The sequence below is a fragment of the Channa argus genome, chromosome 7 (assembly GCF_033026475.1).
Source record: "Channa argus isolate prfri chromosome 7, Channa argus male v1.0, whole genome shotgun sequence".
Lineage (NCBI taxonomy): Eukaryota > Metazoa > Chordata > Actinopteri > Anabantiformes > Channidae > Channa > Channa argus.
The window spans coordinates 2,143,714-2,169,363 of NC_090203.1; the positions used below are offsets into that span (position 1 = coordinate 2,143,714).

The 25,650-nt window shown below is 40.5% G+C and overlaps 1 protein-coding gene across 2 annotated transcripts in view; it reads right to left on the reverse strand.

The window, feature by feature from the left end:
* Window positions 1–4,687: 4,687 nt before the first annotated feature.
* si:ch211-113g11.6 (uncharacterized protein LOC559008 homolog) overlaps window positions 4,688–25,650 on the reverse strand; it is a 33,139-nt gene continuing 12,176 nt past the window's right edge. For both annotated transcript variants that reach the window (XM_067511061.1, XM_067511062.1), the window contains 11 exons: window positions 24,456–24,551; window positions 24,052–24,157; window positions 22,004–22,111; window positions 21,539–21,678; window positions 20,010–20,185; window positions 18,404–18,512; window positions 18,098–18,305; window positions 11,436–11,551; window positions 9,736–9,908; window positions 9,227–9,282; window positions 4,688–7,242 (listed from right to left, as the gene is read on the reverse strand). In XM_067511061.1, coding sequence (XP_067367162.1) covers window positions 6,896–7,242; window positions 9,227–9,282; window positions 9,736–9,908; window positions 11,436–11,551; window positions 18,098–18,305; window positions 18,404–18,512; window positions 20,010–20,185; window positions 21,539–21,678; window positions 22,004–22,111; window positions 24,052–24,157; window positions 24,456–24,551 — 1,635 coding nt within the window. In that variant the 3' untranslated portion in view covers window positions 4,688–6,895. The remainder of the gene's footprint in view (window positions 7,243–9,226; window positions 9,283–9,735; window positions 9,909–11,435; window positions 11,552–18,097; window positions 18,306–18,403; window positions 18,513–20,009; window positions 20,186–21,538; window positions 21,679–22,003; window positions 22,112–24,051; window positions 24,158–24,455; window positions 24,552–25,650) is intronic.

The window sequence follows — 25,650 nt, forward strand, 5'->3', positions numbered from 1 at the left end:
AATGTGCTGACTCCACTGCAGTGTCCTGACTAAAATCTAAAATCTTACTCAGTTTTTTTTAACCAATCATATAAATATAGAAAAACTGTGTCTTGGTCCATGAATGGAACACAGACGAATAACAAAAGAGCTACTGATAATCCACATCTAAGTGTGAAGCTTTACCACAAAGATTCCAAAATATTAGAATTCGTTGTCTTTAAACTATAAATATCCACAGCTAATTTATTGCAAATCCAGCAAAGGACTTTGTCAAAGACATGTTTTATGCTTCCAAACATATAATGTTGCAGGTAACATGCTGATATCTTTGCATAGTTTACTGTAGTGTTTTAGTACACTCACAAGCACTACACACAGATTATGCAGAATAATCTTAATTCACAATTGAAACTGTTGGGGAAATAATATCTCAAAGTGCTGAGATGCCCAAAAATTAAATTCAAGGACAGTATTTCAAGAACATCAATCGTAAAGGGTTCACATCACTGTGTTTTCCATTGACCCCAAATGGAAAAGTAGTTTTAATAAGCTTCCTGTAGTTGAGCTGAATGTTTTTTTTTTGTTTTTGTTTTTGTATGACTTATTTGACTGCTGGAATCAGCTTCATGGATTTTAAAATAACACATATTTGGTGAGTTAGTTCTGATTCACCTCTGTGAATCAAGTTTGTATTTAGTCATCCAATAGGTTTCACTTTGCTCTTTTCTTTCACCATCTTTTGAGGCTCTGGACACTTTAAAATCTGTATTTTAGTCTCCATTACCTTCCACAGAGTGGTTGCTACTCTTCCTCGGGTCCAATTAACAACAGTTCCAGTCAGAATAATTAAGGAACCTAAACCTAAAACAAACCGATGAACCAATTTCTTACTTCCCAAAACCTCATCCGGGTACATGGCTTTGTAACAACAGTCACAGAGGGTTGGGGATGCGGTTTTCTTCAGAGAGTTTCAGGGAATTGGGCCAAATATTTGTTCCCAGACTTTCCTGTATCAGCCACAGGCCATAACTGAGAAATATTTCCTTCTCCTGTTTATCATCCAGAATGTTTTCGTTTTCCATTCAGCACATTTCATTGGCTTTTAAAAGGAGTTTCCTCAGCTCAGAATCTGTGGAGGCACAGTGTTTCCAGCACTACTTTCCCATTTCCAATCCCTGAAGTTAACCAGGAGATGATGTGCACTGTGACAAGCAGCCTGATTCACGAAACACTTTGAATAATTCACACTGTCAGCAGAGCTTACGCCTCTGGTAGAAGGTACTGTAGTGCTATTAAACCCGGAGAGCGAATCTCAAAACCTAAACTACAAACCGTGGGTCATGTGTAAAGATTCCTTTTTCGTGAGAGAGCTAATCAAAGTGTGCATGTATGTGATCAGCTCCCTAAATAGACACCAGACCCACAAATAAACATTCATCCATACAAAAGTCCTACTACTAATAATAATAATGAGACAGTGCGCTGGTGTTATTTCATACAGTATGTGAACATTGGAGCAGACGTCTGTGTTGGTGCTGATTGTAATAAGCATTGTAAACTGGATTTATGGCTCGTGTCAGTGGACTTGAAATAATGAACAGGCTGTACTTTATATACTTTTTAATATCGGAGTCAATAAACCATATAGTGGCCAGCAGATGGTGATGAAACCTGCTTGTCTTGAAAGGCACCTCCTACTGAGTGTCAACCATTTTGTGATCTAGTGTTTGCTGATTCCCACAATAATGTGTGTGTGTGTGTGTGTGTCTTCGTGAGAGACAAAACATCTTATAGTTATATTAATTTCAAAGTGCACTAATATCTTGTTTTTTCTCATTTAAAATGATCTTTTACCATCTAAAGAAACATACAGAAAATGATTGTTCCTTTCATTCTTATTTCACCCCAGATACCCCAGATGTGCTGTTTTTCATAATTCAAAAATTGTTAAAAAAGTGGCATATAAGCCATTAATAACCAATTTAAATACATTTTATGTGGTATGTTTCAGTTTTATACATTTATAATGTATATAAAAGTTTAAATTACTAACCTAATAAATTTGATTCAGTATCACAGCATTTGGAATCAAAGACAACCAAATCTTCAACTGTAGTAATATTTTATTAATTTTCACTGCACATGTTCAGGGAAACACATGTCAATATGGATTTGTTACATGAATATCTATTGCACTATAGATATCTGTTGTTTAAAAATACATGTTATGGGATGGCATTAGACTGGCGTGGCACCAATATAAAGTCCTCTTTTCTTAATAATAGAGTTTGGCATGTTACTTTAAAATTAGATATATCAAGACACAGAATTGGGGGCACACATCATGTACAGTACTTGACACTTACAACCCCAGAGCAAGCAAAAAAATGCAACCCGCTTCACTCAACATCAGTTCATTTGTAGCAGATGGTGTGATCGACCAGAAATGGTTTCCCGGAGGCGAATCAAGAGCTTGTTTTTGGAAGAGAAGAGCCTTTATCAGACTGGCAGAGGAATGTGAGTCATTGATAAATGAATTCCAATAAAGCAGCAATGTGAATATTCATATCAAAGCAAGGACTTGAAAAGAGAGGAAATGTGGTTTGAAGGCAGCCAAATCTTTATTTTTGCCGGGGAAAAACGGAGAATAAAGCAAAGCCCTCGTGCACTGAGGATGATGGAAGGCTGATTCTACGGGCCCGTGGACCAGTGATGCTCCTCGTGAAGGAGGAAAACAACATCAGCTCCGCACAGACAAATCAAATCCAGTTTAATGCTCCGTGACACAAGGTCTCCCAAGGTCTCTCCGGGTGAGAACCCTGCATCACAAATTCACGCTCTAGCCTAGTCACGTGATCACGCATGAAAACAATAAAGCGTCAAATTTCAGCATGGGATTAATTTTGGAACGTGATGTAGCGGACACTATTGTCCCCACCCAGTTTGGATGTAATCACATGATTCAATCTTGGTATCATTATCATTATCGTGCCTTATTTCGTGAAACCATGTCATTTGGTTTTAGCACAAAAAGTCGAGCTTTAGCTTTAGGTTTCCCGACGACTGAGATGGGTAACTTGAGAGTTGTCTCTCATCCGTGGTACCCACCCATCCACCCCATCTTATTACAAACATGCTTACATCCCAGAGTGTCAGATTAGAAAGCCGTCCTTTGGTGTCTCATTTGGATGACACAGGTGCCCTTTGGCATCACTGCTGGACACCTCCAGAGTGCCACCATTGGACGCCACATGTGGAAATGTCACACAACAGTACAGACTTACTTCCTGGCTATATTACACACGTGTATAATATTGTGCAATGATCATAATTAAGGTGCACAACCCTTCAACACTGGAGTTGACCTCTGGTGTCCTGTGACTTGTTATACTGTTGACCTCCCAACGAGGTCTTTTCACTTATACTACATTGTCGCCTTTGGCATCAAATATTGAAGCAGCAGAATTTCCATTGTACTTTTGCCGACAGCCCTTTGCATTGTTTACTGACACAAATGGTTACTTTTAAATTGGTAGATTTTTGAATGTGGTTTTATGGACACCAGTTTATATTACATTTATTATGTAATTAAAAATGAAAAACTGGATGGGGTGTCAGGTGGCCCCAGTAACAACAGTAGATCCTTCATTATGTCTCTGTTGGGTAGTTGTAGCACATATGCTCAAAAGGCTTTTCCATAATCTACTGTGGCTCAGACTGTACTTTGTACATAACTTCAGATCTGCCAAATTACACAATGGGCAAATTGTAAAAATCTAAATGTAATGGAAAATTTTGGACATTAGCAATAGTTTTGACATCAAATTTTCTCCACAAAAGTTTACTTAAATGCCAAAAATTCGATTTTGATTACGTTACAGTATTATTACACGTCATAATACCCAAAACATTTTGTTCATCAACTCGTCTCGAAAATGAATTCATTTCAAATGAAAAATGAACATAAGAGGAGTTAATCATGATAACCAGGCTACTTCTCTTACAGAAGAAAACCCCAAAACAAATAAATGTTGATTTTTGAATATCAGATCTCTCTCTTCTAAATCTGTTAGTAAATGACTTAATAAGAGATCAGCAATTCAATGTATTTTGTCTAACTGTCTACGAGTTGAAATTCACGTGTTTGCCATCCACCAGCGAGCCACAGTAGTACCAATGTGTCACAGTCCACGTGTGCGTGATACTGTTTTTCTGCTGAGGAGTCTCTCAAGATATCATATAGACACAGTGATGAAGCCTATTTTACAGTTTTCAATAGGCACAGGCCTTTTTTAAGGGACCAGACTAGATTTTTCGGAGTCAAACCACGTCACACACACACACACACACACACAGCAGAAGAAGTTAGAGTATAAAGGAGAGTATACAGCAGAATTCCTCAGAGCATGTCAAACTAATTCCTGCCAAAAGTCTCTGGCAACATTTAGCTTGTTAACAACCTCTACTACATGTTTACCAGCACATGGCTGGTGGCTGGTGTTCGCACAGTGACACAAAGGCACAAATGCATGTTAGACCTTCAGTATGAGTTGTGATGGTGAGGAAGACTGATGCTATACGTGTGCCCAGGTCTCATCTGGCACCAAACATCACGCACAGTAAGGAATGAAGGAGCTTTGCAAATGCACACCGGAGAAAATAAAAAGGCAGCAGGCGAATGAGGGGGCTCAACGTAGCTTCTTCGTTTTTGTTTTTTTTTTGTTAGTTCGCTCTTCTTGGCACAGTCAGCAGTCTGCGTCAGTGCAATGCAGAAAGCAAGCAGATCCCCGAGCAGCAACACGCAACCGTGCTGAGAGCGCAACACTGGAACAGGAGAACAAGCGTAATGTTCAGATCCCCGACGCCGTGAAATAAATTCTTTACACCGTGCATGGACGGCCATCTCCATCGTCTAATTAGTTATTAATGACTCGGTAGCCGTACCGAGGAAGGATCGGCACGGGCAGATTTATGTAACACCACTGAGTGATAATTCTCCAAGCTGTGGAGGACAAGCTAATCCACTGCATAATTTATCACGGCTGGCACAAACCTATTTATTCAGTCAGCTGATCAGAATTCAGAAAACAGGTCCATGCTGTTTAACTCTCTTTTTACATTTACTCCACCTCCTCATTCATTTTGTGGCATCCAAGGAGAAATAAAAGGATGACGCTTGCAGGTGCGTTTGTAGCATTGACTTTAAGTTGAGTTCTAACTGGTGGTTGTGTTTGCTGCTGTGCGTTAGTGAAGCGTTTTGGTGGAATCTGTCAAGCCTCTTGTTTCACAGCATGAATATACAAGTACGAAAAATAACTATTTGCTTGTCTGCTTGCACTGATGTCCCTGGGGAAACAGGCAGAGCAGTCAATGGATCCATGTGACATTTTAACTATGGCGTAAAAACCCAAACCATCAACACAAACTGACACGTACGTAGGCAGCAATGGTAGAAAACAGCATCTGCAGAGCAATACAGAACATACTTCACAGATCCACACAAGCCTTTTTCTTTTTAAATCCTGGCAAACTATGAGATGCAGTTCTACTTTGCAGTTCCATTCAGCTTCATCTGCCCTTGTGGTGATGCAAGCTTGTGGTTATTCGAATTTCTATAGCGCAACACCTTGTTCACATCTTTACGCATCGTCACGTTGACAGAAACTGGACGCCATTTGCGGCAAACTGGCTCTTTGTTGTCGTCGACTTTCTCAAAAATTGGTGACTGGGATTTTTCTGCTAATGACATGCCACCAACGTACCCACAATTAGCAGAAAAGTTGCAACCACCATTACTTTACAATAAACGATCTAACAAAAGAACCAGGAACAGAAGTATTGAATCTATGAATTTTAATGGTTTTACGTTTGTTGAAAACTTTTGAAGGCATTTTTGTCTTCACGGTTAACATTAAGCAACTCCTTTTTTTCCCGAAGGAGTTGTTGGCGATGTTGACTTTTTCACATCTAGTAAGTGTGAGACTTTCGATCTAATGGTCTGGGGAAGAGAAACGACGATGGTGAGTGAAAAAAAACCCCCCAAAACAACGGACAAAGCTGTGAACAAGGCGTAATAACGATGTCTGATACCATCTGATAAAAAGGTTCGAGAAACTGCCTCGTCTGAGGAGGAGGTGCTGAGACACAGTGATGTTCGAGAATGAGCTCTTGCCCATCCACCTACTTCCTGTCAAAAAAGCTGACACTTCCTCCCAGCGATGTTGTAAGACTCAGCTGCACTAATTATAGCGCCAAGTCCAACCGAGTCTGCAGTATTCTGCCTCGACTGCAAAATTGTGCTTAGGAGTTTATGTCCCAGAAGTGTTAAGGCTTTTTAAATCTCAATACCAGACATTTTTCTAAGTACTAATGAGCTATACCAACAAAGTTTCATAAGATGGACGGTCATGTAAGAGTGGTATTAAAGGTTTACATACTCACAAAGAAGCACAAGTAAGTCAATTTCAAAAAAGGGAGAGAAATGTCAAAAAGAATTGGCCTGGTATTGGTGTCTTTTCACATAGGATATGTTTCTTTTTTTTTAAACAGAGAAGAAAGGTTCGCAAAGCACATAATTATGGTTGAATTAATTTTGAACGCACAAGGTCGGTCAATGCATGGACAATAACTCCTAGTCACTTTAGTTTGAATAAAATAATGTAGGCATTTCCCAGCTCGGATCTTGCTAAGAATGCTGCAGCTGCAGATCTCTTGCGTTACACTAAAAATACAAACCTCAATCCATCATTCACTAATATTTTACGAACTCTAAAAATCGATATGAATCAGCATCTTCACAATGCAACCATGTACTTCAATGCTCTGCGAACCTAACCTCCTAACAGTGGCTCCTCGTCTTTTCTGTCGTTGGAAGCCAGTAAGGATGAGGGGTTAGCATTAGCATTAGCTGCAGTTAATGGAGCCAAAGGGTAGCCCCGGCGAGCAGCAGCGACGGCCCCACGGTGAAGGCCAGGGAGGCGGCCAGGAGCCAGCCGTCGTTCCTCAGCCGGAAGGAGATAACCTCCACCTTGAATCCGTCCTCGGTGGCCATGCAGCGGAAGATGCCTTCTTTTAGGGGCGTGTCCACAACCGGCCCGAGGACGCAGAAGTCCCCGGAGAAGATGCAGGGGTACTTCTTAACACAGTTATCCTTCTCCCAGCGGTAGGTGGCGTGGAAGGAGCGCACTGGGCAAGGGAGAAAGACCGTGGTGTTGGACTGCACCAGCACTTCTTGGGGGGAAGTGCGACGCTGCTTCAGGGCTGTATGAACACACCAGACAAATTATTAATTACCAAAGTTAATAATTTCAAGTTGGCAGTGTTGACAAGGAACTGAAATTAAAGTCGACTGTGCGCAGTATTAATTTTTAAACATTAAATGCAGTAATTAATGAGTGCACCTTTCTCCGTGGCTGCTGAAGTCATGTTCAGGTCATTTTTAGATTTGCTGCTTGAAACACAAATTGTTTTGTAGACCTTTTCCAAGGCTGGATTACCAACTACCTCGGGGCTTCATTCCCCTTATTTATTAGCTGCTTAGATATATCTAATTGCAAAATGCACCAGTAAAACATACTATCAACTAAAATTGTGAGGCTCCCCGGGCTGTTATTTTTGGCCTCAGGCCACGTCACTGCTGTAATTCACCCGTGATTTTTGCAAAAGGATTAGTGACACTGAGCTGTTTTTAAAGGTTTTAGGTCAGCTGTAATAAATAGAAGAACTTTGCATTAGAAAATCGAAATCCACACTACTGCACCACCCACTCAGTTTCACCAGCTCTGACATTAAATGATGGAACAGACGACTTTAAATTGTTTTTTCTCCTAATACCAACAATCTTATTTGTGGTCTGTATGTTACATGGTTGTGTTTCCCCATCGCCAGCTGTGCAGCGCCGACCCAAGCCCGGTAGAAATTGGGGAGGGTTGCGACAGGAAGGGCAACCGGTGTAAAAACAACGACCCTGCACTGACGGGATAAGCCACAAGGACAAAAAAAAATTAAAATAAAATTAAACACAAATGTTACATGGTTCTTTGGGATTAAAAATGCAAGAAAAGTTTGCCCTTATTTTGCCATATTATTGAGAATTGAAAACCATGCTGTGATAATTGTACAGTAATTGATTGAGACCGACATTCATCCCTTGTTACTATTTAGCCTCAGAGTACAGAGTAGAGCCTCAGTACTTAAAAAAATAGCACACACAAAAAAAGCTTTTGCCAAATAGCCGCTACGTAATCATTACTTATCGACCTTTACAAAACATAGCAGCTTTCAACATGTGTAGGCTACATGGGCATTAGCATGAATCCCCCTCTGCAGTATATTTCGAAGACTATCAAGCTACACTGCAGAACAAGAACAATGCTGCTCCATTGTTCCCATTCTGCATGGATCAATAATGGATGAGGGTGCTGCCCTCTTTTGCCTCACAGTAAGTTATAATGGAGCCATCACATTGACTGTACAGTGCTGTGCATTTCAGGTGTTTAGCTTTTTAAGTGCACTGTATGTAGTTTATTCTGTGCACCAAATATGATGTCACAACTGCTGACGTATACGATGAGCACTGGTGTCATTTAGGCTGGTCCTGCACCTTTAACGTTCTTAAACCTTTAGGCCTCCGCTGCCCCCTGTTGTATCAGTTTTATCTTCCTGGAAACTTTGTAACACCCTCTTGGCCATTTTTCCCCTTCATAAAATCTTCACCTTCATGTCTCGAGTTTGAATCCAAACGATTGACGCTTGTGAGAACGTCAAAACATAGCATTGCTGGAAAACCCGGTAGCTATAGAAGCAGTAACTACAGTATAGCAGCATTGAGAATCCTTTGCTCCAAGATATCAGTCAAAAGATTAAAGCACGTTGCATTATTACTGTAAATTCCAGGAAAGTGATCCAAAACTTATTACTGTATCCACTGTGAGGACAAGTGGCACCACGGACACGAGCAGAAACAAATGTAATGTTAAAATCCGATCACTTAAGGAGATAGTTCCCTTTGGACGGGAGTAATTGTCATGATTAGTTAAGGTCATAACTGGGTTGTGAGCTTTCGAACAGGGCAAGACATGAAATGAGAAAAAAGAAAAAGAGAAAAAAAAAATCTCTCCCTGTGGGTTTTTGGACTCAGCTCAATTATATGATAATCATCTTTTTACTGTAGCCGCTCAGAAAGGTTCCTGTTTTGGTTTAATTAAGATCCAGAGAGAGTGGAAGAGAGGAGATAAGGACTCACCCGCAGCTTCCCCACAAACCGAGGAGTTGGAATGGTCCAGATTCTGAACGATTGCCCTGTTGGAAAATAATAGAGGGGACAAATTAGCAGCATTAAATAGTTTCACAAATGGCTTATGAGCCTTCACATCAACCTACTGTTACTCGCAAATTAAAAACAGGCAAAGACAAATAATTCAACAATGTCAGAGTGGGAAAATGAGTCAGAGGCTTATTACAGCGAATGATTGATTTTCCTATTCTTTCTTGAAGTTGGAGCCAGAGCAATTTACTGAATGAGAAAGATGCAGTCATGTAGCTGATATTAGCTACGTATGCGTTGCATAATCATGTTTTTTTTTTGTTGAGCTGCAGATCATTTTCATCAACTCCTGGCCAATGATCAGTCAGAATGCAACGCGTGTTTTTTTGGGGGGGGTAATTATTAATGAGTGCCCCCTCTCCTATCTTGTCAGCTCATGTAAAAAACAGCCAATAGCTCTGCAGCAATGACATAATTTCTAATCATACTCAGACGTGACGTTGTATCCAGGCGGGATGGCGATGCACTTCCTCCTGGCCTTGTCCCAGCCGCAGTATGGATCCCGGGAAAGAATGCACTCTCTGCACGTGTCGCCATAGCGACCGCAGTCAGCCAGAGGCAGCCTCTGGATCTCCATTGCTGTACCAACATACAGGTGTCCCTAAGAATGAAAGGATGCACTATGCTATGTTACTCTGTCATGAATAAAAATGTTTAACATTTTCATACAGGGCTTCATTCATCCCTACAAGCCCATTTATTCACATATTCATTAACATATTCATTTATTGAGCAACTAGGCCCATAGCCATTAATGTTAGAAATTCAAATTTTTAATTTTGTGCATTCAATAACAGAAATAAAAGACGAAATGCCAAAGGATGAAAATTTTTAATTTTGTCATTATTTGTTCCCTTGAACAATTCTTCTTGGAAACATAACTTTGAAATTGGCTCATCTAACATGATCCAAAGTGCAGAGTGAGACCATTCTTTCATAAGGCCTTAATTTTTTTTGAAAAGCCCTGAATGTCTGAATTTGTTTTAAAAGTACAAAACAAATTCTGTCCCATTTTCTTTTGACTAACGGAGACTAGAGGCTGCTGGCTTTGTAGGTACAGTGCCTATAAAAAGTATTCACCCCGTTAGATAAGTCAACCTATTATCGACATTTAATCAATTATGGACAATGTAAGGTGGCGACTTTAACAAGATCTTTCAGAAAAATACCTCATTAATGTCAAAGTAAAAACAGGTTTCAAGTAACACCAATTAAATAAAAATATGTAGAGTGAAATAAGGGTTTGCATAAATGTTCACCCCCTTTAAAATGCCTGACCTAATCCAAAAGAGGTCGAGCCCTTTGGTGCTAGTATTCACACAGTGAAATGGGGATCATCTGAATGAAGTGAATATTTCTCATGTGATTGCAGTATAAAGACACCTGTGTCTTGAAGGTCCAGCCACTGGTTAATCATTATTCCCGGTTACCATTAGATCATGAAGACAACACTCCGAGCAACTCAGAGAACAGGTCATTCACAAGCATAAGTCAGGGGACAGATATAAAAAAACTCCAAGGCTCTGAACATCCCCGGGAGTTAAGTGAAATCCATCTTTAAGAAATGGAAGCAATGTGACACATGTCTAAATCTGCCAAGAAAAGGCCGTCCTGACAAAGTGACCATGAAAGGAGGAGACTAGAGAGAGGCCACCAACACACTGATGATTTCTCTGAGGGCGTTACAAGCAGCTGAGATGGGAGAGAATGCTCATACAACAACTGTTGGTTCTTCACCAGTCAAAGCTTCATGAGAAACTTGCAAGGAGAAAGCCACTGTTAAAAAAATAATTCGTGTTAAATCACAACTTGAGTTCGCCAGAGGCATGTGGGAGACTCCGTGGTCAAGTGGAAGAAGGTTCTTTGGTCTGATGAGACCAAAATGGTGCTTTTTGGCCATCAGACAGGACGCTTTGCTTGGCAGACACCAAAAACTGCACACAACCGCAAACACACCATCCCCACTGTGAAACATAGTGGTGGCAGCATCATGCTGTGGGGATGGTTATTGGCAGCTGGGCCTGGAAGGCTTGTAAAAGGTAGAGGGTAAAATTAATGCTGCAAAATATTAATATATATAAAGTATTTTGTATAAGTTTTCACTTTGACATTAATGAGGTGTTCATACCTTTTGAGAGTCGATGGCCATGCTTAGAACGGGTCCCTCGTTGTGAAACAGAGAGTACTGAGATATGATGAAGACTCCTTCACTGGTGTGAAGTACTTTAAGAACTTTGCCTTGTTCTGTAGAAACAAAGAATGAGAAGACACAGTAAATGGAGTTGGGTAATGGATCACAGGTCTGCGGTCTTCTACATTCATCTGAAAGTGCACACATACAAAAAAAGATGCGCACATTCTTTGTGTGTTTGCACACAAACAAATGCATAGATTCTTGGTAATACATTTCAAAACTCTGGTTCTTTCTTTCTTTCTCTTGCCTGAGTTGCAGCCCTTGTTGTGCTTCCCAGAGTGTTTTATAAATACTGTACATGAGTTTGACTTGGATGCCATCCACTCTCAAGCTAGGCTGGAAGGCCAAAAGCAAAACTATAGACTAGAATTTTTTTGAACATGCATTTGCGAAGACACAGTTTCTCTGGCAAGTAGAAATGTGAAATTTTACTTTTTTTCTTAAACGCCAATGAATAAAGCCAAACCACAGTTCTGGCTACAGTAATACAATATCAGCAGGTGGCGCTTCGTGGGGAGATGAAGTAAAGAAGTTCAGACCAGTTTGGATCATGTCCTAGAACTTTTCTTCTGACCTTAACAACTGGGAAAGCAGACAAATGCTCGGGAACCTACATTTTCTAGGCTCTTGCAGATTCCAGGACAATAGCTATGTCCGCTGGTGTGTGCTAGTTTTTCACAGATGGGTTTGGTATGTAGACAATTTTAAGTTCCATCAAAAAAAGCCTGTGAGTGTGAACAGGTGAATGAGAAGTGCCTTTTACATTTAGCTTCTAAATTAGCAGCAGAAACAGAAGTGTCGGCAGATATAAACTCGGACTGTTACTAACAGAGCTGTTAACTGCTTGGACAGACCAACAAAGGACAGAATACTGTCCTAAACAGTGTGCGTTGTCCAAAAGACACGTACAACAGACTACTGGTAGTATTTGGATCGAGAAGCTCTTGTTTGGAGATGCTTAAGCTGGGAGCTTGGGTCAGCACGACAGGATTTTCCAACATGTTCTCGTTAGAAGGCGACAGATAATGTCTGTGCTGCTTTGTTCTGCTGTGTTCTTTCGCATATTACATCGACGTAACAGGCACCTTTAGGATTTATTTAACTAGCTGAAGCATCGCTTTATTAGCAGCCTGCCATTCAAACATGAGGCACATTATTGGGACATTTAGCTCCTTCATTACTTTATTACGAGCTGCGTCATAATTTGGCTTCTCCAATTTTTTGAACAGAGCACAGCAACCTACTCACAAACATCTTTGTTAAAACTTGAAAAATCCCGTCCCACTTGCAGCAGATTTTGAAAGTTGAGGGGGATGTTTTGTAGCTGTGAGTCTGAGTGTTGGGGCAATTTCATTGGACTATTTGTGTTTTCTGCCTCATTGCATTTCAAATGACATGGGTCTGTGCAGAAATGCACTCTAGTTGATTTTCCACGTCTCGCACTATTTTGCCTCCCCCACTGTGAAAATGTGATTACAGTGATATCTTTATCTAAAAATCTTCATTTCCTGAATGCTCCCTCCGTGAGGCACTTTCTCATTTGTAATTAGGTTGGCTGGTTCTTGCTGTCACTTAGACTTCTTTTGTCTTGAAACCTTGTCTCTTTTTCATAAACTTCAAGACAGTTTTTCTCTGTAGTCAGATAACACTTCCCTTTTCATCTGGTTTATTCTTATTCTTTAATTCTGTCTACAGCTATTTTTTTTAAAAATCAAAACAGTGCATCAGCACAAAGACAGCAGCAAGACCTTTTGAGGGGACAAACCGGGGACAATGCTGAAATCGTGCAGCATCTGTTTTATATAAGCAGGGAGAGTCTGCTGAGCACATACTATACATTGTTTTCGACAGTAAACTCATCCCCAGCTCCATTTTACAGTAACATTTGGTCATTCGGTACATACTTTTATCCAAAGCAAGCGAATAAGTCCAGAGACACTGAAAGCAAGACAGCATGTCTAGATGTACTGACTGTTGGACAGACGGCCATCAGCCAATACACACATTTTTCCAGCAGGACTACAGATTTGAAGTTGCCTTCTTTTGCTAACAGGGTCTATTTCCCTTTTCTCTGATGTACAACTTGTACACATTAACCTGCATTTACCCAGCTCATACTTTTCCCCCAGCTGGACGCCACCTCCCACCTTGGTTTGCCTCTCCAACCTTTAAGCTACTGCCACTTCGAACTGCGTGAAGAGAAAACAGCTTCTGATCTCAAACATAAAATCAACTTGAAACAAGTGTATGTCTGACATTTTTTTCCCCCATCCCTGAGGGAGGCTTACTGCGTTATTGCTTCCAGGACTGAGATGGTCTAAACAGCTTTCCTTCTTCTGGTTTTTAATCTGTCAGCAAGTTACAGCGGGAAAAGAACATCCACTGCTGCCCATTCGTGTGTTTCATTTCCAACAGTCCCCAACATCAACACACTGACTGCTTTGGTTTCTCCTCTGGCTCTCAGTGGCCTACAACCTTTCATACCTCTTCACCTGCTTTATTTTTTCCAATTGGCAGTGCAGCTTCAGCCTTCTCTTTTCTTCTAGCACAAGCAAAATACCAGATACTGAAACATCAGACAAGCTGGATACATTATTAAACTGTATTCCAAGCTTATAATAATCAAAGTGTTTCAACAGGTCAGTGACATAAAAATGATTGTTACATGTAATCTCTTAAGCGCAATCAGAGCATCTACGGCATGAATTTTATTAGTCTTGTGCAGTGTGGTTCAAGATCATCCTCACGATCCAGGGATTTAAACTATTCCCTTTTACTTAATATTTATACTAATGAACTCAGCCTAACCGTTAGAAAGGTACATTTGAATTTTTAAGCTGATGACACAGATATGTATTCTCTAGTTCCTACTGTTGATGATGCTCATGCTGATGATGCTCTTGGGAAGCTGCAAACAGCATTTAATTGTATTCAGTCAGAGCTCAGTGAGCTTAAGCTTTCAATAAATGCAGACAAAAGTAAACGTACATTGTCCTCATCTCAAATTATTGGCAACTTGAAACAACTAAAGCAAACCAATTGAAAATTCTGTTTGTTGAAGTATCTTGGGTTTGAATTAATGATTCTGTCTTTCAGACCTCATCTTGACAACCTCATCAAAAAACTGAGATTGAAACTTGTACTTTACCTCTCTAACAAGCATCGCTTCTCTTTTTTAGCAAGAAGAAAGTTGGCACCTTCTGCATTTCTAAACTTATAGATAACTGTAATATTGTGTATTTGCAAACCTCAGCTGAGTGTCTCAAAGCCATAGAGACCGTTTTTCACTGTGCTCTCAGATTTATCACTGGGTGTTATTTTAAGTTATATTCTGTACTTAGTGTATGGAGATCATTGGCTGATGTTTGTGTGTAAAGCCAGCGTAAAGCTGCTCCCTTTATATTTGGGGGTCCTTACAAATCCTGTTTGTGCCTCTAATCTGAGATCTCAAAACTCCGTCTTGTTTAATGTCCCAAAGTCTCACACTGAATTTGGTAAAACAGCATTTAAGATTTCGCTTTCTTAACACTTACTGGATAGATTCCTATGGGATGGGATTCAGGTTCAGAAACTCTGCTTTGCTATGACAGCAACCTGACGACTGATAATATACAGTATCTATACTAGTTATGATTAGCTATTATTCATATCGTTCAGGGGTGGAAGTACCATTTACTGAAAATAAGGTAACAAATATGTTTTTGGTTGCAATTTACATAAGTATATTTATTATTAAAAATTTTACGTCTCTACAATTTAAACTGTATCTGTTACTCAGTAAAAAAAAATATAATTTTAGCATCCTAACATTAGCATATAGTTCAAAACAACGGAATAATGTCTTTGTCTTTAGGGCCGATCTTGGCTTGGTAAAATCCGCCCCGTTTCAGATTATTTTATTTCACTTGGTGATAAAGTCAAAGTCAAACACAACCTCTGCATTAACTTCATTGAAATTGCCGCCTTTTTCAACTGCTTGCAGTGAAAAGCCCCGTCTGCCATATTTTCCAGATAACAGAGATTGAAAGGGCTGGTTATGATATGCATAAATTCTGCTGAATTATTTGCTGGCTGGTGATCAAAAGACAGAGAAACTCACTTTGTCAAATCGTGCAGCAATCTGTCAGAACGTCTCATCGTGATAGTCCCACTGAGACCAGCAGGATAGGTTCAAAAACCCGGAATATACAGTAAGCCATTTAACTAATTAGGACTCTATAGCCTGCACGGTACCTCCCTGTCCATTTGTTCTAGGTCAACATTTTAAAGTGCATTCCTTTAGCCTCTAATACATCCCTGTGCCAGACAACTGTGACTAGAATAAACAAAATGTGTGGCTCTGTGGGTGGGGAAATTAGATGAGAGGAAATTAGATGAGTAATGTTCTCTACTTTCATGGCAGCCACCATTAAGGTGTCCTTGAGAGTGGCACCCACAGTCTAGTCACACTACTTGAGCTTTTAAGTGTTGAGCAGCTTCGATCAGCGGAATACGTAGCAAAGAGAGATACGCTCAGACAAAAATATGCAGAAAATACAGGGACAAATGAAAGTCAAGCCTAAAGGCTCCATAACCGCAACATACTCTAAGAGTAAAATACAGCCTTTGGTTACATGAAAGGGTGGAGAACAAAAAGCCGAACTACTGTAGAGTATATGCAAATAATTCCAGTCAATCAACCAGTCGATTAGTAATCAAATGCATTTAATAACTAGACTAAATGGATCAATTGCTAAATATTCTAAAGCCCTAAATTAAATGATCACATGTCAATCAATTGATTTAATTATTTTGTGTTGGACAGTGGTGGAGATGAGTTGCATTGAGGGGTAGTTTAGGAACCACGGTCTTTAAGGAAGGAGAAATAAGTGGAATGAAAAAGATCAACACACTATTTTCACACATATAACAGCTGGAAAATAAAATCAGATAATGGTGTAAATGGCTGTCATGAAGTAAAGACAATGTAAGAAGCTAAACAATGGTTTGGTCAACTCCTAACTGAGAATATCTGCTCTTGTGCTTACAAGCATCATTCGCTGTTGAAAATGCATTTTAACCCCTGAAAATGCATCGTGGAACAAAAGAAGACTCTCATATTTCTAAAAATTCATTCATTTTACTGTCTAGGCTATTACATCATTTGGTTTAGCCTTTGTATTTTCGTGCATGCAAATATCCAATTTTTCTGAGGCTGTTTGATTGAAAGTGCTTCTAAAAAGAGCAGATGTGAATGCAGGGTTTAACTACCCGTTAACCGAGAGTGAGCTCATCCTCTTCATAGACATTTAGTGTTTAAGACACTCAGACTGATATTTCCTCTCTGGGGGGCACCTCACTAATATCAGCCGCTGCTTTTTCCTTGCACAAGATTAACTGGGTGCTTTGTGTCTCCGGCCTCGACTTTGTGGAGCGTATTTATTGGAATTTCCATCACCAGGGAAGACTAATATCTTAGCGCTAACCTAGATGAATGTGCTTCGAGCTGTGTATATCTGGTCTCCAGGTGGACACTGGCTTCCAACTTTCTGTTCCCTCTCAACCTGATTGGTTGGAAAGCAGCCATCTATCAAGCTGAGCTGTTTGTCCGTCTGCGTCACTCACTAAATATTGGATTCGTTCACGAAGGCAGCTTCTTACTATCATATGCAGAGATACACAGACATGGTTGGGTGTCAATCATGCAGATTGATGAGCTTGGCTTGTTGCAGGCCTGTGAATATTTACAGCCGGTGCAACGGTGAACAGGAGAAAAGAGAGATTTGAACGGATTCAAACTCATATTCGGTCCAAGCTGCAGAAACATTCGGGAGTAACAGACAACATACGATGCTTCACGTGCCAGTGGCTGTTTCTTTTAAATGGGAAAAAACACAACTCAGGGAATAGTCCTTGTGAATCTCCATTAAAACCTGTTCCTTTGGCCTCAGGTACCAGTGCAACTCAAACTGCTCTAGTTTCTTTTTAGGTCATCACAGAGAGCCAAGACTGTTCACAGCTCTCCATCCTTCCTCTCCTGTTAGTGACACACTTAAAGCCCACAGCGAGAGGCCATCATCCTGTCTTCTTTCACACTACATTGTTTTTTTTGTGTACTAAAATTAGAACCAACCCAAAAAATGCCCGGTGAATGACAAGCACATATCCACCGCAGCGACGGAAAACTGTGCTCAGAGAGATAACACTCGCTCATCTTTTGGAGAACTTTAGAGTGTATGAGTTATGGTGGTTGCCATGGTAATCTCCCTGAGGCGCAAGGCAAATTTTGAAGTAACTGCTACGGGCAATAGCAGCGCCCCAGCAATGTCTCTATGATCAAATAGAAACAGTCTTGTGAAGGCCAGAAATCATTTGAACAGATTTTAAGCAAAATAGATTTGGACCTTGTGACAGTTTTCCTTACTCACTTTCCTCACTCACTGGTTTATCTTGCCCTCCTAATGCTTTAAACCTTTAAAAACCTGGTTTAAGGTTGTGTGGATGTACCACCTGCAGGTCGCGAGAGCTGTTATTGGTCCGTAGACTGTGGGATTTTCATTAGAAACCTGTTGCTTCACACGGACACACCAACAAACGCACAGTACGTGCACACACACCTGTTCCAAGGTACAGGACGCTGTAGTGCTCGTCGTTGACCGCCAGCACGATGTCCGCCACAGTGTGTGTGATTTGGTCATCTCTGGGGAGGTCAAGTGGAGCCACACCCACTGGCCGGATCACATCCTCAATTTCTGGGTGGTATCTGATTACCCCCAGGTTCTTGACGTCGTTGTGACCTCCTGCTGTGGAGTTTCTGCGGACGCACTGTGAAGAGATGGTGATGTAGTCGATTTGGACCAGGCGGGCAACTTGAATAAATAATAAGATTTTATAAAAAAGATAAATGTGATGCCTTGTCTTACCAATCCAGGGCGGCTGCCTACGAATTGACTGCTGTAGCCCTTTAGTTTAGATGTGGAGAAGGCCTGGTCAATATCTTCAATTGAGTAGGCACAGATGACTGTTCTCCCCCTGGACAAGGGTAGATAAGGGAGTAATTACATCCACAACAGCACATGTGAAATTCGAAGATGACTCAGGGCCCTAAAGCAGTAAATAACTATAATCCCCAGCAAGCATAACCACATTATTTGGTGTTCAGTCAGACACCAAAGCAAATTTTGAAGACAGTGAAATTGCAAAAACATATAATAGGAGGATTTTGTTTAAAATGACATAATTTGAGCCATAAATTTGGTATCCCAGCACTTCATGAAGCTACTTTAAATGTATGCACAGTAGACAAGCAGAGGCAGGAGAAAATGTGTCCTTGGGCAAGACACTAAACCCCCAAGTTGCTCACGGTGGGTCAGGTGAGCACCTTCCATGGCAGCCAACGCCATCGGTGTGCGAGTGTTTGTGTGAATGGATGATTGAGAAGCAACATTATAAAGCACTTTATAAGCGTTTTTTTAAAAAGACATTTTACCACATTATCTGACACAGTCAGTAGCTCAAAGCTAAAGTCAGTGCATTAGGTGCAGTGGCAGTTTTTGGGGCAAATCAGTAACAGTCAATTCAGCAGAATGAAGCAAGATGACTATATAATAGCTTTATATCTGCAACCAATTTTAGCATGAAACACTTACTTGCTAATTAAACTTCTCGGAAGTCATTATAATAAATGCAACGTACTTTACTTACTGCCTCTTCAATTACTGCTCCTCACCATTTTCAGTTTTGGCTTGTACCAGCTTCTAAATGAGGGTCACTCCTCTAAAAAGTCAGACAATTCACTTAGTTTCTCCTTGATTAAAAAGTTTTGGAACATTCTTCTTACGCTACACAGTAATGTTTACCTTTTACTAATTTGTGTAATCCAATTATGTTCGTTTTTAAATTATCTGTTTTTTGTGCGCTATTGCGATGAACTTCAGGAAAAACGCAAATGTGATAGTTCAACAAAAAAAATGTGTTGTGTAAAGTGAAAATGAAATGAATGATAATCCAGTTTCCTGTGTTTCTATTGTTCTGCAGTGAGACATACTATCATATCTTCCATACCTTTGCCGTAAGGTATGAGGTCGCAACATGACCTGCGGACTTGCAACATAAATGTATGGTCCCGTTTGTGTCTCTTAAATTTCTCAAACTGCAGCACTCACTATGACTTTTGCTTTAAAATTTGTAAAGATTTAACAAGTAATGCATTTGGCAAAAGTGTTGGCAGCATCCTCCTGCAGAAAATCCCAGTCTGTTGTGTATCTGTGTTATCAGATGTATAGCAGCTGATATCTCGCTAACTTTGTGACAATTATTTGGTGGGTTGCTCCAACAAGTATAAACTAATGTATCGATGCTAAATTGGACCTGAGAAACTTGTGTGTGGGTGTGTGGGTGTCAGGAGGTGTTGCTGGTATGTGGTGTGTGCTGCTGTGTGGGTGGATTAGTGTCAGTCACTGTTTTGTATTCTTTACTTTTCAGCCAGTTACACCGTGCAGTTAGACATTAAAAGGTGGTCCAGCTCACCAAGCGTTGGAAAATAAGCCATACAGGACCCCCCTCTTGTCCTGTGCCGTCAGCACCACCGCCTGCTTCATGTTGTTGTACTGCTGCTGAGTGTTGCCTGCACCACACATCACCCGGGCCTTCATGAAGGTGGTCCACGAGTCGGCCAGCAGGGTTTTAATTCCTCCTTCATCCACCTGCAAGGAACATACGAGAGCTTTGACAACTAAAGTGCAGCCAGATTGTTCACTTTAAAATGTATTTACTGTCCTCTGAAAACATAAGAGACCGACCCATAACCCTGGGAAAACTAATAGAGCTTTTCTGTCTCTGAGGTTTCAGTGCAGCTACAAGATATTTGTAGCTCAGTGTAGAACGGCGGAATCAGCACGTCTGGGTTTGTTACACAGTTGATGCCCTGCAGCAATTTCAAAGCACATTGTTTGTTTTTCAAGGTAGAACCCAAGACAAGTTGGCATATACAGCACAGCACATTTAATTAACGAAAGAAACTTAACGGAAAAACAAAAGTAGAAAGCCTCACTGTGCCAGGTCCCTCTAACAATATTTTTTCCACAAAAATAAGAAACAAATCCGAAGCAAAGAAAAGCAGAAAAGGTCCTGTTTCTGTAAAAACCCCTTTCTTGGATGTCAGGTGTGTTCTTTTAATTTTTTGACTGAAGCTAAGACAATATCTCTGAGGCTAACAATTTCCTGGCTAAACAAGGCCTGAACTTAGGTGTTTTGGGGAAATATTCATTGCACATTTGGTTTCCTGTTGAGACTTGATGACAACATTAAACTATTTTCGTGTCTGCATGAAGACAACAACCACCAGGCAGTCAGATCAGCATTTTTCTGCATATTTGACCAGGACTTCTATACTAATTTTTTTTTTTTATTGAACTCCTCCAGCAAGCAAAGCATCAGCGGCTGTTTACCGCTGACAGTTGATTGGATACACCTGCTTTGAGATGACAGCGTTAGGAAATGCTAAATGCTTAGAAGATCAGCAGAGCAGCAAAATAAATCTCATTTTATGCTTTGTCTGACTTTCCAGAATTGAAAACATATTTATAAAGTGAAGTAAAAATGAAACTCCGACTGTGTCCGAAACCATGTCGAGTGTGTAAATCTATCCACTATCCATTTTAGAGGGGAAAATTGCTGTCGCACGACTCAAAACAAAGTACATACTATGTAAAGTGAAAAAGCTTCATACATCAAGACACAGGATTTTCCCACAGGAGACCGGGGTTTGAATCTAGTGCAAGTTGTTCTGCTCTTTAACTATGATCGAAACACAAATTAGCGCCTGTGGTTATTAGAGTAAGCAAGAAACATATGTGCAATTTTCCGGGTGTGCAGTGTTTTTTTTTTTTATGTAATTTATCTTTTAATAAGTTTTCTCTTACATAACCATGGCATCTATATCGTTGTGTCAAAATTATGTAAAAAGCGCCACAATTTGAGACGCTAAGAAGCTTGAACTAAAATGCAAAAATCTGGATTTGCAACACCGTGCAGGAAAATTAAAGGGGATTTCTTACCGTGCAGATTCGACCTATGCGGGCCCTGTATGGCTCCTCATCCACTCTGGCTGTTTTGTTGATCTCACTGAAGAAGAAGTAGATCTCCTCCTTGAACTTTTGCAAAGATGGGATTATGGCAGCACCCGCAAACTGTGGATCTGGCAATGAGATATAAATACATTATGTCTGTAGACACACTAAGCAATAAGCAATATTATCTGCAACTGTAGGATTATTTCATGATGACATCACTATATTTAAAGAAATACTGTAGTGCTTATGTTAAACTGTACATTAAAATGATATTGTGAGAAGATTAAATGGCTGATCTCACTGCTGTTAAAAATCATGACCCAAGACATAAAAACACCCACATGCAATTTTTCCCATGGGAATGATAGTGGATGATTTACCACCCACCAGCTACATATTTGTTAGTCTAAATCTTTACAGTTTCTGCATGACTCCATTCCTCCTACTCACTCAGCAGCCAAATGTTCTCCGTCTTCAGGAGTTTCTGGGAGCCAAACGTACGGCGGATCGAGCCGGCGTGACCTCCCACCGACGACATAGCTGAATAAAGATTCCCATCTGAGACGGCAAGGAGGGAAAAAGAAGATGGGGAGGAGAAGAGAGTGAGAACAGTGGGTGAAAAAAGAGAAAAGGAAGATGTGACTGTGATGGATGGGTACAAGGTTCAGAGAGAAAGGAAGGGAGATGGGAGCAGCACAGAAGGGGACTGACTGGAGCAGGGGAAGAGGAAGACACAGAGAGAAAACATTAAACACAGAGAGGGAGAGTGAAGACAGAAAAAAAAAAACCAAGCCCATGAGGCCCAGACAGAATGAAAAAACAGGAGGAAATGGAGTGCAAGAGCAAAGAAGACATCAAGGCATAGTAGCTGACTGCACCAATGAGCAACTACCAATCACTTCGTTCTTTAAAACCCACTTAGATCACTTTCTCCATAGCAACACAGAGGGCGAAGCATTTGAAACTGTGGCACTAACATCCTAATTAAGGCTGATTGGTATTTTAGCAGGCTGAGGGTCGGCTCGTTGCCTCAACAATCGATTCCCAGCTGGAAGAGCGTCCTGCGGCGCAAAACTAACCTCTCGCTACTTTCTGAGTGCTTCTACAAACGAGCTATCTGCATTAGTGGATTTCTCAAACAGACTGTTTAATTTCAGGCAAATCTGTTCACTTAATGGGCTAAGAGGTCGTATGACCTGTAGACTAGAGCCTCTGAGGTTCCTGGTAATTTTCTTGTTTGATACAGCTCAGATAAAAGACAAAAAATGACATTCACTACCACAAAAAGGTGCAAAAATGATAAATTACCTAAACCGACCAAAAGAGGCACAAAAACAAATTAAAATAGACAATAGGCAATTAAAATAGACATGATAAATAAATGGCGCAAAAATGACAAAAAAATGACACAAACCACTAAAAATAAAGTCTAAAATTAGACATAAAATCACTAAAAACACATAAAAGCAGTGTGCGGGGGCCCTTGTCCTGTCTGTGCCGAGGGGGGGCCCATTGTCTTTCAAACCGTCCGTGGCCTGAATGTCAGATAAAGACAGATAGATCCTCTTTTAAAGCCTTTGTCAGCTTAATCCGACCTTCAGGCCAATTTTCCCCAGGTCATGTAGGCCCTATCTGTGGTTTCTGTGTGTTAGATCAGTCTGTTGTCACGTGGATGAAGCGTCAGGGGTATGTAAACACTGTCAAGCCCTTTGATTTTTGGTGATTTTTAAGTTTGCTGTCCTGCTGTAGGATAAAGCTTTGGCTCAGTTGTGTAGTGAGGTGCATTGCTCGCTCGATATCATTCAAAAGGCTTGTTTTATTGTAAAGTCTCAACTCACACAGAATGTGTGTTTGTAACTGGGCTTATTCCTTTGAAGAACTATGTGATGCATACATTTCAACCTCAAAATGTACTCGATGAAAAAGAAACAGGTTTTCATTTGTGCTCAAGGCAGAACACATGTTTCAAATGTACTACACGAATTATTAAAATCTGCTAATACAACTCTCGTGGAGCATTGGCTCTTAAAATATAACGTCAGGTACTTTGGATAAAAGCATCTACTCATTTGCATGTTATGAATAGAGAGTGGTAATAAGAGACAGATCTGCTGATGGGAGCCTGAGCAGTGTCTCTCATGAGCTGAAGTTGGTTTTGTTCCAAAATAAGAGGCATCTGAAAAAGTGACACCTTTGGAAAAAAAAAAAAAGGGACATGTTTGAAATGGTGACATTTATTCTTATGAAATGGATCATAGTAAGACATCAATCAAGCAAAGCTGCCGCATTCTTTGTTACTCCTCAGTTGCCTTATTCATTATTTCTTTAGGCACTTTGTGTTTGAGCCTCTTTGTACCAGCGTTGTACAACTGCAACATTTTGGAACAAATTCAGTTGATTCATGAGTGAAAGTGTCTCTTTCTCTTTTCCCTCCCATGAAATGGCTCCTGGTTGTACCTCTGCAACCAGACGTGTACTTTTTGCGCTGCATTTATTACCTGAAGACAAGCTAATGGACCTCTGGGAAGGGAAATTCGGTGAGATATCGGAGGCTGACGCTATTTGCCCGCTGCCCTGGACATCAGTCAGCACTGTGTCATTAACCTGCAGAGGGAGGGAGGAAGTAGAGCAGTTTAGATCCAGTTTATTACACATTTTATACCTTATAGTTTTATCTGAGGGTTCAGAAATGTTATCTGCGGGGGCACACATGCATTATCAAGTCCAAACATCCTCCCTGGCATTTAATAACTTCCGGCCTTCATCTACCCTTGTTGAAGAAATAAGAGACCGAACAAATGAATGCTAATTGCAATTGATCTTTGGATTGTTACGACTCGAGGTGAAGCAGCAGATGAATATCTCACAGCATTTTAAGGATTTTGCCTGAAGAGACTCTTACCAGCATCCAGCACCTGGGGCTTCCAGCATTTGTCCCACATACGAGGAATGTGTCATTTACTTTCTGAATGACGGTGATGAAATTATCGCACTCCAGCTGTGGGAGAGAGAGAGAGACGATGAGTGAGACAAAAAGACAGAAAAATGAGGCAGAAACAAGAGGGGCAGACAGATTGGGAGAGGGATTAAAGATGCAAAGAGAGACAGAGACAGTGTATGTGCAACGGTGATTAGAGAGAAAGAGGCGACACAAAGAGACCAAGGGATTGAGGAAAAACAAACAGAGGAAGGTGGAACAGAGAGATAGAGGAACAAAGCGTGAGTACAGTGCAGCACAAAACAGATTCTGAGAGAGAGAGAGATTAAAGAAGAACTGGAGGCGATCCACACTCTGAATGATTTTGGCAGCCAGCACACAGGAGGTTTAGCCCTACAGTACAACGCTGCAACACTCCATATGCATCACTTATTCATTAAGTACACAAAATAGTCTGCTATCCCCCCAAAGACGTTACTAAATGGAGGATGCAAGGGAAGACGGTGGACAACATGAAGGGGCAAATTCTGGCCCTAATTACGATTAACAGAAAATTTGTTACTGACAAATTCTGACGTGATAATGGGAAGAAATGCATCTAATTCTACAAAAAAAAAAAAAAAAAAAAAAAAAGGAGCTTGTGCAAATGTGTGTAGGAGGAGGAGTAGGCGGGTGGGTAGGCTGAGTCTTTTTTTTCACTGTGTATATGTACATACTTTGTATAATTTTATTTTATTCTTATTTTGAGAAGTACTTTGAGTTTGACAATTTTCTACAAAAAAAGGTATCGCAGAATGTCCCCATTTCTCCGGGGGTTAAATTAGGGCTGTGAAAGTGCGTCTATGTGTCTGGAACCTGTTAGGCTGCAGGTTTGCGTATGCAAAATGGTGACTTTGTGTAGCTTGCGTTGATTTGTGCACGTCGTCAGACATCAACACCGCCGATGCAATAACCATGTAGTCAGACACACTGAATGTTGTTCTGCAAAATCTAGATATTTGCAGTTGAAGCTTAGTTGCAAAGGAACATAATGTAAAGACAGGGCTGCCTAATTACACCAGTGTAAATATTCAATGCCTGCTTGCACAGACTATAGAGTTTGTTTTTGGGGGGCTGGGGGCCGTCTCTTATTGCGATTCCATTTATTAGAGCCCTTCAA